The following is a 13,234-nucleotide window of genomic DNA, read 5'->3' on the forward strand; positions in this document are numbered from 1 at the left end:
TTTCTGAAGAAGGGTCTAGGCCAGAAACGTCAGCTTTCCTGCTCCTCTGATGTGGCTTGGCCTGCTGTGTTCATCCAGCTCTACACCTTGTTATCTCTTATTTCTAGGACCTACGTTGTTTTGCTCCATTTTACATCTATTTTTCTTTCTATTCAGTCCTGAATATCCCTAGTTCTACCCACAAAGCTTCACTTGACAACTCTTTCAAGATATCATGCCTCCTTTCTGCAGATACTGGCACCCTAATTAATAAAGTGACACCACCTTCATTTTTGCACCCTCCCTTGTCCTGCCCGAAGATTCCATACCCTGAAATGTAAAGTTGCCAGTCTTGTGCCTTCCTCAACCACATCTGTATAATGGCAACAACATCGAAGTTCCATGTGTCAATCCACGCCCTTAACTCATCTGTCTTGCCGTTAATATTCCTGACATTAAAGTAGAGGCCATCCAACCTCCCATTACGCCCTCCAGGCACAGTATGGCTCAGTTCGCTTTGCCTTGGTTAATTTTCTCATTTATGCAACATTGCTACTGAATTCGTGCACAGTGACCTTTGTTCCTGTTGAACTGGTTTAAACTGCTCCCAGCAGCACTACATTTGAACATAAGAACTAGGAACAGGAGTATTCAGAAGAAGGATCTAGGCCCGAAACGTCAGCTTTCCTGCTCCTCTGATGCTGCTTGGCCTGCTGTGTTCATCCAGCTCTATACCTTGTTATCTTGGATCCAAAGTTAGCTTAGTGATAAGAGACAGAGGGTGGTAGTAGAAGGCTGTTTTTGTGACTGGAGCCTGTGTGTAGTGGTGTACTATTGGAATCAGTGCTGGGTCTCTTATTGTTTGTGATATGCATAAATGTTGTACATGAGAACATGGGAGGGATGATAAGTAAGTTTGCAGATGGCACAAAGATTTGCAAGGTGGTTGACAGTGAGGGGGAAGGTGTTAGGTTACAGGAAGATATAAACGGATTGATCAGATAGCAATCAGTGGCAGATGGAATTTAACCCTAATGAATGAGATGATGAACAAAACAAGGGCATGACGCTGCGAAGCTCAGAGGACCAGAGGGATTGGTGACAGAGCGATCCTGGGTTGCTTGTCCACAGATCCCTGAAAATGGTAGGTCAGATTGATGTGGAATATGAGACCCTTGCCTTCATCAGTTGTGGCATAGATTTTAAGAGCAGGGACCTCATACTGGAGATGTGCAGAATTTTGGTTAGGCACAGCTGGAGAACTAGGTGCAGTTCTGGTCAACATACTATATGAAGAATGTGATTGCACTGGAGGTGGTGCAGAGAAGATTCATCAGGATGTTGCCTGGGATGAAATATTTCAGTTATGATGACAAGTTGGATATGCTGGATATCTTTGGAAGAGACATGGTTGAAGGGGGGCCCGAGAGAGGTGTTTAAGGTTATAAGGTGCATGGTCAAGGTGAATAGAATAGTTGATGGGTCAATAATGAGGAGGGATAATTTTAAATTAAAAGTCAGGAGTTTTAGAAGAGATTTGAGGAAACACTTTTTCACCTAGAGATGGTGTTGTCTGAAATACACTGCTTGAAATGCTCCATCTCAGGCAACATCCTGGTGGATCTTCTTGGGAGGGTAGTTGAGGTGGGAAACCTCAACCTTTTTAAAAGTACTTGGATGAACACTTCAAGCGTCATAACATTCATGGCTATTGGCCTAGTACAGGAAATTTTGCCAGTATAGATAGTAGTATATTTTTATTGGTACAGACACGATGGGCCGAAGAGCCTCTTCTGTACTGTATGATTCTATGAACTGAACATATATTTTGGCTCTGTCTTTACAAAAGAAAGCACAAATGATTTCTTAAAAGTATCAGGGAAGTAAGAGTCTAGTGAGAGGGAGAAATTGAAGAAAATGGTGCTGAAGAAATTAGTGGGGTTCAAGGCTAACAAATAGCCAAAGCCCGATCATCTGCACCCCAGAGTACTAAAGGAAGTTCTCTGGAAATATTGGACTCATTGGTGGTCATCTTCCAAAATTATCTAGGCTCTGTAGTTGTTCCTATAGATTGGAAGGTGACAAACGTAGCCCCGCAATTTAAAAAAAAGAGAAAAAAGTAGAATTACAGACCAGTTCGCCTAACATCCACAGTGGAGAAAATGCTAGAGTTTATTATGAAAGATATGCTAACTGAAAATAGCAAAGCATTTCAAAACAAAATTAGTTCTAGCACTTTTCAGCAGTTCAAAGGAGACCTGATTGGGTTCAGAAGCAAGTGTATTTTCTCCTAGAAAAGGAGATGGTTCAGAGCATGTAAAGGATTGAGTCACCTCAGTGAATGAATGTACCTTACAAAACTTGCAGACCAGGAGCTGTCTGTTACAGTTTTGTAGATTTATTAAAGAACCCAAGTCTAAGCTCTCCGCTGAATGTGTGGTCAAGGGAAAAGGCCTCACAGCTTAAAGGGCCAGAACTGAGAAGAAGCAGTTAAGTGAAATTAATGCATTAGATAGGGAAGGAATTTCTCTGGATTTTTGAGTGAAAGTGTTAGGGAGCAGATGGGATTTAGTTTTGCCATGTGTTTTGAGATCATTGAAGCTATGTTATAGATAGATAGCTTGGTTTATTTTATTTTTTTTTGTATAATAAACTTCAGTTTTATTGTTGAAACAAAATCTGCAGTCTTGAGAGGTTATGGTTCCACAAAAGACTGTCACATTAACAAAAAAAAACAAAATATGATCTATAAAGCCAAATTTGATTCTGGATTCTGACTTGTCAGCAGTAATACTGGCTGAAATCATAGCAAAACACATTGGTATTAACAGAAACCTTCAGACAAGGATCATCATGGCCAAATGAGATTGAATACTGCCATTAAGTCAAGGATTATTCAAGCACAGATCAGGGACGTGACAAACAGAGGAGATATAACTTCTTCATTGAGTTGGTGATGAAAGTATGCAACAGTAAATTTTGAGAGAGTAGAAAAGTGTTCTAAATTTTGACAAGGATAAAAAGGTTTATCAGAACTATCAATGTAATTTTGTCAAAGCTATCTTAAAGAAGAGAAAGTAAATCTGTGAGCTTTGCTACTGGTTCAATGAATGAAAATTGTCCTTTCTAGTCCTATATTCTTTAGCACAATAGGTAGTATTTATGAACTGGTGTTTTGGGGAGAATATGTTGGCTAATGAAGTAATACATTACAGGTAAACAATTTCTCCTGTTTTGTACTAGACTGCCTTTAGGAGAGGAAGAGAAATTTAGTGATTTGGGAGATTTTCTTGAAAACTCATTTTTCCCCCTCTTTTGGTTTGCTTTTCCCCAGGATCTAACATTAATGGTTGACAGTGTAACCTGATTATAAGAGCAATTTTAAAGAAAAGGTTAGGTGAGGGATATCAGATCGGATAGTATTACAGTGAAGGCACTTCCTCTTTAATGCAGTAGATCTAGTTTTGAAGTGCAACTGAAATTCAAAGTAGTTTATTACCGGGAATTCTAAATTACCAAATAGTACCAGACTGTATAGCTCAGGTGAATAGGTACATATGATTACCATGTAGACAATTGCTATCCATTACCCTCTATGAGGGGGGCTGCGCGCATGTGTGCAAGGGCGAAAAGGTGCGAGTGTGAGAAAGAGACAGAGAATGTGGGAGGGTGATTGTATGTGTATGAGGGCATTAGTGTGTGTAGGGGCTTGTCTGTGGAATGAGTGTGTGCGCGCATGTGGAAGATAAGTGTGCATGTGTGTGAATGGGGTGTGAGACGAATGAAGGGTGGGTAAATGAAGCTTTCTATTATTTGAGGATAACAGTTGTTACAACAGAAGCTACGTTACCAGTTAATAGGAGGTACAGGTAATGTTAGGAAAAAATTCCATTAAATTAAAAGAATTGTTTATGAGGTAAGTTATAAACTGAAACACTTGTTTAAGTAAATCAGTTTCAAAGGTATTTCAAACATTAGTTACACTAGGGAGATTCCATAATACAGATGAGAAATTTCTTGAATTTATTCTTCTAAATGACAGGTCATTTTAACCTTGATTTTTGAGAGCGTGCTGCTACCCATGACAGCAGATGATTTAATAGATGAAATAGGAAAGAAAGAAGTTTATATCTGAAAATGCCTTCACTTTTAAAGAAAACAAAACACAAATTTCATTTATATCCTGTATGTTTTTTTATCAGAATACTACCTTAAAAGCTCAATTAAAATTTTGAAAAAAAGCTATACCAACCCATTGCTTCCCCTTGCGCTGTTTTTGCCTTCTGAGATGAGTTGAGAAAGTACATAATGGGGTCCTTTTGCACTGTCTGCATCAAATACATCCATATTCGACTCTTCATCATCTATACGTGCAAAGCCTGGTCGTTGTTTAGGTGAACGTTTCCGTGACTTCCGTGGCACTGTTGTGTTGTCATTATAGGAACTGGAACTCATGATGCTGAAATTAGAACCTGATTCATCCATCCAAATATTGCTGCTCTGCTCCGAGTCACCTCCATCATCCTGACAAGACATCCGGCTGTCATCTAGCAAGTCTTCAGGTGGCGGAGAGATGTTGAGGACTGTCCTCCTTTTGGGCATGGACTGCAGCTGTGGGGCATTACTTAACTGATTTTCATAGCTCAGTAATTCACTTACCCCATGGCCACTTACCCCCTGTTCTGGAGTGCAGCTATCTACTTGCATAGATGTGTTGTCAGTTACTGAGGTAGAATGCATGCTAGGATTGGAAGATGGGGTGAAGGTGCTGCTTTGACCACCGCTGGAGGAGACATCTGTGGTATGTACAATTCAAATGTAAATACATAAATTCAACACGAGTTAGCTAGCAATGTCCAATTGTGTTCTGTTTAACTGTTCACAAATCATTAACTCAATAACTCATAAAATTCCAAAATGTGAGAAGAAGCAAATGACATTGGAAGGTTTTCTTTTAACTGGGAGACAGTATATATACAATACTCTTGAAGTTTCCAATCAGGGTCAGCACAAAATAAGATAAACATTGATACATTATAAATCAATTTGGGTTGCTCATAGTTAAATAATTAAAAATGATCTTCAGAAATGCAAAACAAGGAACTGTTGCAGAGACACCCTGCTTGATAGGCACATTCCTGGAACTAAAATGAAAGAAAATTAAGCTAAACTTAAAATCATAACTACTTTCCATTCTTAAAAGGCATTACAAACATATAAATAGGCATGAATCTGATGAATGAGTATGTGAAAAACAAAATGGGACCACTGTTGCATGCACTTCTCCCCTTTAAGATGAAGTCTTCTGAGCAAAAAAATATTCTTTTGACATGCTCCATACTGTTGGCCAAAACAGTAATTAGTGAAATGGAGATCAGAAACAGAAAAGGCTCATTAATAATAGAAAATGGAAGGTAGTTGATGTCTTTATTCAGAATTTGAAATGGATTCAAAAACAGATACAATGTCGGTAAAGTGGTCATCCACACTCAAGTTTGGAGTTCGTATTTATATTGTACATAATAATTAATGAACTTAAAAGCACAACATTAGCAGGACATTAGATGCATGAAACAGATACCAAATTTGTTCACAGCCTATTCCAACCTCCTTAAATACTTGAAGTTTAACATATTCTGAAAATGTGAAAACTTGACAAAATCTGCTTAAAAATGTTCCCTTATAATTTTAATAATGACTTTAAAGTTATATGTTAAAATATAACAATATTCATTTTTAATTCAATGATATTTTCAATACTTTGTACTTGTTTAACAAATGCATAATTTGCAACCATTTTATGAGATAAGAATGTTAAGTGCCTTGTAGTAAGTGCAGTTAATTTTAAAAACTTTTTCTCTTTTTGCCAGTTCTGTCTTTTCTCACTTTTTCCCCTGTTATTCTGGAAGCACCAACTCCTTGATGTAGTCAATAATCAGAAAACAATGGCCGCCTCTGAGCAAACAGGTTAACAAACTCTCACTGATGACCACAAGAAGTTGCATTCCTCTACAGAAGAGTGAAGCTATATGTGCTTGAACCAATTATGAAATGTATTCAATCCAAATACCTGATTTTCAACATCAACTGGCACTGGGTGATACCTGGGAGATTGCAGATTGCTCTTGGAAGATGCCAAGATATGTGGTGACAGATATGCAGCACTAACATAGATTAAATAGTGAATGAGGAGTCAGGCAATCATGCCAGGAAATCCAAATTAAAAAGATCAGTGGCAGACAGAATCCCATCTTTCCAAACGAACAAACTGCTTCAACCCTAAAACCCATATTACTCCCAGCTCAAGAAATGTAACCAAAACATACTATAGCTCTATAAGTTAAAAAAGCAAAACTTCGCAATTTAAAATAATGGAATAGCCCACCTACTCCACTTGAACAATCTTAGCAACCTATTTATGACTTAGTCTCAAGTGGTATTGGATACCAAGAAATGTTCTGACATTGATTGAAACAGCAAAGAATTGCACAGTAGGCTTTAAACCAAACATTAGAATTTTTGAGGGGATGGATGAGATCAGTAAACATACAAGCACTGTCAAAGAACAGTCCAAAGGTCCTGTCAAGACGGCAAAGGCATTTTAAATGCCAGACTTTTTAATGTTTGAGAAAAAGTCCAGTGTGTATTTTTTTTTAAATAAAAATGATTGCATCTATTTAAGTCTGATAATTTAGGCCTCAATATTTCCAGTGCTATATTAGTGATGATTGACTGATCTCACAAGAATCCAATATAAAAGTGGGGTGTCTTTCATTTCAGTCTCCATCTCTGGTGACCACCTTGAAACCGACATCTATTTCAAGCCCACAGACTCCCACAGCTACCTAGACTATACCTCCTCTCACCCATCTTCCTGCAAGAATGCGATCCCCTACTCCCAACTCCTCCACCTCTGCCGAGTCTGCTCCCAAGATGGGGCTTTCCACTCCCGAACATCCCAGGTGTCCTCTTATTTCAAGGACCACAACATCCTCCCTTCGGTGGTCGAAAATGCTTTCGACTGCAGCTCTTCTGTTTCCCGCACCTCTGCCTTCACATCCCTTCCCCACAACAAAAACAAAGACAGAATCCCCCTTGTCCTCCCATATCACCCCACTAACCTCCGGATTCAACATATCATTCTCCGCCACTTCCGCCACCTGCAATCCGATCCCACAACCAAAGATATATTTCCCTCCCTACCCCTATGTGCCTTTCGTAGGGACCCCTCTCTCCGCGACTGCCTCATCCGTTCCACACTCCCCACTATCCCCACCACCTTTCCCTGCAATCGCAGGAAGCGCTACACCTGCCCCATACCTACCCCCTCACCTCCATCCAAGGAATCAAACAAACCTTTCAGATCAGGCAGAGGTTCACCTGCACATCCGTCAACATGGTATATTGCATCTGCTGCTCCCGATGAGGACTCCTCTACATTGGTGAGGCCAAGCGGAGGCTCGGAGACCACTTTGTAAAGGACCTGCACTCTGTTCATGACAAACAACACCTTCCAGTCGCGAACCATTTCAACTCCCCTTCCCATTGCTGGGCAACATGTCCATCCTGGGTGTCCTCCAGTGTCACAATGACGCCACCCGGAAACTGGAGGAGCAGCACCTCATATTCCACTGTGGGAGCCTACAACCTAGTGGTCTCAACGTGGACTTGACTAGTTTCAAAATCTCCCCAACCCCAGCCTCATCCCATGACCAACCCTCCCTCTCATCCCCGCCTCCTTGACCTGACACAACCTGTCCATCTTTCTCCCGCCTACCTGCTCCTCCCACCTCACTGACCAATGCCCACCACTGCCTACTTGCACTCACCTATCACCATCCCACCTACCTTCCCCAGCCCCACCCCTCCTCTTTCTTTCTATTTATTTCAGAGCTCCCTTCCCCCTCCCCCATTTCTGAAGGGTCCCGACCTGAAACGTCAATTTTCCTGCTCCTCTGATGCTGCCTGGCCTGCTGTGCTCCTCGAACTCCACACTGCGTTATCTACGGCTTTCATTTCAGTTTGATTGACAGGTACAAGTAGTTTTAGGCTCTTTGATGACGGACCATGAATTTCAATGTTGGTGCACTAAAATGAAATTATTTTAGAAGGATTAATTGAGTTGAAGGATTATTTATGTAATAAATGGGGTTATGATGAATCAGAATGCTTTTTCAATATAGTGAAGTCTGCAAAACACTTCGAATTTTATCCAATAGAACTTCATTTTGTTGACTCCTGAAAAGCGTCAATGGTGGATCGTAGGTGAGTTGGCAATGTAGGTGAAAGGTAAAGGGTGAGGGATGGGTTGAAACGAAGTTGCCCATAAGGCCAAAAAAGATGATGGGAGGTGGGTGGAATGGCACAGATTGGCTCAGAGGGTGAAAAGAGGCATTTTGGCCCATCGTATCCATACCGGTCATCAAGTATCTACGTATTCTAATCCACTTTTCAGCACCCAGCACATCTAGATACTTCTTCAATGTCTTGAGGGTTACCACTGCAACCATCCTTTTAAGCAGTGAGTTCCAATTAACCACTAAACACCCAAAATAATTTCCTCAAATCCTCTTTAAACTTCCTGCTCCTTATCTTATAGGCTAGGGTGTATTGGTGGGAGGGGTTTGAGGGGGTGAAGGCTTTTGAGCCTTTACTTTGTTTTAAAAGAAAATCACGTGGTAATAGTGAATTGAAATTTCCTTTCAGCTTACCCACATCCACACCTGTCTGCCAAGCACTTGCTTCAGGCTGCTTTTCTTGAGCAACTTTAAATTGAATGCATGTCAATCTGTATGTCTCCATTCCATATTTCATAGTTTTGCATAGTTACTAGCTGAATAGTGAGATAACAAGGTGTACAGCTGGATGAACACAGCAGGCCAAGCAGCATCATTGGAGCAGGAAGGCTGACGTTTCGGGCCTGTGTATTTTAGATATCTCAGTGATTAAAACAGCAATCTGCTTAAGTGGACAGAGAAATCACTGAAGTTTTGCTGTGTTTTATGATGTTTTCTGAAACACAATTAGCGTTGTTACCTCACATTTCACAAAGCTATTCACTATCTTATTTTACCAAAACACTAAATTAACTGGATTCCACTGTATTATTTTTCAATGCCTAGGAATTAGAAGAAACAGTTTATTTTACAAAGAACCAGAATAATTTTCTCTCAATTATTAGAAGCACAGACACCAATGTATGACAATTCCTTTAAAAATTAGCCAATTCCAAATATGTTTCAAATGTTGTTAAACTATTAGCCTAACAGAGAAATATTTTCTCTGTATATCATCTTTTGCAATTTCTGCCATTTCCATCATAGTTTCCTCATTAAACACATCTTTGTCATCTTGCAACATTCAAAACAAATCATCTTCTCCATGATCACTTCACGATCACCCCAACAGCTGTTTTCTTTCCACAGAATCTTCCTATAGAAGAACAGGAGATATAATAACTGCCTTTTACCGCTCCCTTCCCGCTAGCTGGGACCGAAACACTCTTTCCAGTTGAAACAGAAATTTACTCGCACTTGTTTTAATTTAGTATACTGAATTTGTTACTCTCATATGGTTTCCTCTAAACTGGGAAATCTCACACTCGTTTGCTGACAGCTAAATGTTAAGACCATAAGATGGAAAAACAGAAGTAAGCTATTCAGCTCCTAAAAGTCTGCTCCACCATTCATAAAGATCATGACTGATCTGATAGTCCTCAACTCCACTTTCCTGCCTTTTCTGAATAACCCTCGATTCCCTTACTGATTAAAAATCTGTCTACCTAATGATCCAGCCTCTACTAGCCCCGTGTTAAATAATTCACAGATTTACTATCCTCCAAAGAAATTGCTCCTCATTTGTGTGTTAAATGGGCAACCCATTATGCTGGCATTATGTCCTCTGTTCCTAGACTCTCTTACAGGGGGAAATAACTTTTCTGCAGCTACCTTGTCAAATCTCCAAAAAATCTTGTATGTTTCAATAAGATCTTTAGTTCTGAAAAAGAGCCATACCAAACTTGAAAGGTTAACTTTGCTGCTCTCTGCACAAATCCGGCCTAACCTGCCGAATTTCTCTAGAATTCTCTGAAATTGTTCCATTAGCCTCCCTACTACCTGAACATGGATACCAGTTTTTTGTGGTATATGCTCAAAGACTCTGAAATTCCTCTGTATTACAACTTTCTGCAGTCTTTCTCCATATCCCTACATTATATTCCATCTGCCAAGTTTTTGCCCGTTCACTTAATTGGTCTATATCCTCCTGCAGAATGTATCTTGTCCTCACCACTTGCCTTCCCTATTTATGTGTCATTCACAAATTTGACTGTCATATCTTCACTTCTCTCATCCAAGTTATTAATATATATGGTAAATAATTGTGGCACCAGTATTGATCTGTGGCATTCTACAAGTTACAGGTTGCAAGTTACAGGTTGCCACCCTGAAAATGCTCCAAATATCTCAACAACTCTCCATCTTCGATTAGTTAGCCAGTCCCTTATCCACATTAATATGTTACCTCCAACACCATGAGCCTTCATCTCATTCAGTAGCTTAACATATGTATCAAATCCCTCTGGAAATCTAAATATATCACATCTACGGCTTCCTCTTTATTTTTCCTGCTTGTATCCACCTCAAAAGAATTTTAAGAAATTTGGCAGGGATGATCTTCCCTTCATGAAGACATGCTGAATCTACTTGATCATATGTATTTCCAAGTGGTCTGCTTGTATGTCTCTTATAATAGACTCATTTTCACAATAACAGATAAAAAGCCAACTGGCCTATTGTTGCAAAAACAGACATTGCTGTAAAAAAACTCAACAGGTCTGTCAGCATCTGTGGAGAAAGTAGCGTTAACATTTCAGGTACAGTGACGCTTCTTCAATTCAGTTCCATTCTGTTCCGAATAAGGGTCTCTGGACCTGAAATGTCAACTCTGCCTTCTTTCCACAGATGCTGGCAGAGCTGCTGAGTTTTTCAAGAAATTTTGCTTCTGATTTCCAGCATCAGTGGTTTTTTGGTCCTATAGATACCTGTGTTTGTCTCCTTTCATTTTTAAATAAGGGTGTGCATTGGCAGTTTTCCAATCCTCAAGACATTTCCAGTATCTAGACATTGTTTACTTGAACTTTAGTAAAGCCTTTAACAAGGTTCTGCATGGTGGACTAATTAGTAAAGTTACACCACATGGGATTCCAGGTGAGCTTGTCAATTGGATACAAAACTAGTTAAACAGTAGGAGACAGAGAGTGATGGTGACGTTGGAGGCCTGTGACCAGCAGTGTTCCATAGGAGTCAGTGCTGGGTCCACTTTTGTTTGTCATTTATATGAATGATTTAGAAGAGAATATAGAAAGCACATTAAGAGTACGTTTATAGATGACACCAAGATTGGTGGTGTAGTGGACAGTGAAGGAGGATATCTAATATTACAAGGAGATCTTGATTGTTTGGGTCAATGGGCTGAAGAGTGGCAGATAGAGTTCAATTTGGGTAAATGCAAGGTGTTGCATTTTGGTAAAACAAACAAAGACAAGACTTATACAATTAAAGGCAGAGCCCTGGGTAATGTTATAGAACGGAGAGACCTAGGGGTTCAGGTATATAATTCTTTGACGTTTGCATCACACATAGATAGGGTGGTTAAGAAGGCATCTAACACACTTGCCTTCATTGCTCAACCTTTTGAATATAGGAGTTGGGACATTATGTTGAGGTTGTACAAGACACTGGTGAGGTCTCTTCTGGAGTACTGTGTCAAGTTCAGGTCTCGCTGTTGTAGGAAGGACATTTTTTGGTTTTTAAAACTTTCCCAATCCTCTGGCTTACCACTCATCTTTGTCACATTGTGTTTTTTTTTCCTTTCAATTTGATGCTATCCCTAACTTCCTATGGTTGGTTCAGTCAGGCAGTTCGATAAGGTATCATGTCATTTTAGTTTTCCACCTAACTCCATTCCCGGTTTCTTACACATTCCCAATAAAATTCAATATAAGCTAGGGAACAGCATCTCATCTTTCAATTAGCTATTTTACAGCCTCTGTGTCCAGTCAGATCACAACCTCTACCCAATTTTTCAGGCAACAACTGGTGGTAATGACACAGTCATTTACAGCTCTTAAAACTATATTTTTAAAACTTGCCTCATCACCAAGTATTTGCACCATCATTCCTCTAGTCACTTAATCTCTACTGTTTTCTAAATTATCACAGGGCTTTCATTTTGTTCTCCCTCACTCACCTTCCCTCTGTATTTGTTTAAATTATGTAACATCTCTAACTTCTTTCTGTTCAGATGACAGGTGATTCATTTGAAGCATTAACACAGTCTCTTTCTCCATAGATGCTGCCTGATGAAGCAGAGAATAAAATGGCAATACGGCAATACCATATATGGAAAATAAAATTCAGGAAATAACATTTATATTGTAGAAAATAACGTTTGCAGGTAAGCGACAGTACTCAACAACAACTTGGATTTGTTTCAAAAGCTGGACTCCAACCTTGGGAGAATTAAATAATTATGTAGTTTCCACATTATTTGCTTTGAGATAAAACATAGCATTATTGCTCTATACAAATTCAATAGTAAGGAAAATATTAAATGTCATCTATTCCTTCCTCTACAGTTTAATTATCCAACGTTATGAATTGAATAACACTGATATCATAGAAATGTAGGACTTTAATATAAAGAATTATGAAAGAAATTTGAACGAAGAGACTACACAGGAGTTACACTATACTACTGTGTATTTTTTCCCCAATTTTCTCACCTACTCTCACCTGGTCCCAAGCAGCCAATTTGACAATGAAGGGAAACCATAGCAAAGCTCGGTCAGTCCTTTCCCAACATCACCACATGCGCATTTTGCAAAACTGTCAATGAATTGCTATCAAGACTGGAAACCAGGGGTGATTTTCCACCCAAAACATAGACACAGTTATAGTGCATTGTCGTTCATAAAACATGCATCAAGGGATAAAACCTGGGACCATCTGGTATTTATGTACATATCGGCATGCATTTATCCACTAAGACAATGAAAATTTTCAATGATTAAAAAATAAATCAAAAACTTAACCTACCATCTTTCAATTACATTAGCACTATTCCTTATCAATATGGGCTACCCTGCTTCACAGAGGCTGCCATATTTCATGCAATATAACCCAGCTGTCTCCCAAAAATACCTAATCACAAATTATCCTCCCTGGATACTTCACAGCAGAATCTATCCAGCTGA

General features: G+C 39.4%; 1 protein-coding gene across 2 annotated transcripts in view; it reads right to left on the reverse strand.

Moving 5' to 3' along the window:
• The window catches only part of LOC109932279 (nuclear factor of activated T-cells 5-like), a 100,463-nt gene that overhangs the window by 72,451 nt on the left and 14,778 nt on the right, over positions 1-13,234 (reverse strand). For both annotated transcript variants that reach the window (XM_048606044.1, XM_048606042.1), the window contains exon 2: positions 4,232-4,775. In XM_048606044.1, coding sequence (XP_048462001.1) covers positions 4,232-4,775 — 544 coding nt within the window. The remainder of the gene's footprint in view (positions 1-4,231; positions 4,776-13,234) is intronic.

This window comes from Rhincodon typus, chromosome 15 (assembly GCF_021869965.1).
Source record: "Rhincodon typus isolate 14 chromosome 15, sRhiTyp1.1, whole genome shotgun sequence".
NCBI lineage: Eukaryota > Metazoa > Chordata > Chondrichthyes > Orectolobiformes > Rhincodontidae > Rhincodon > Rhincodon typus.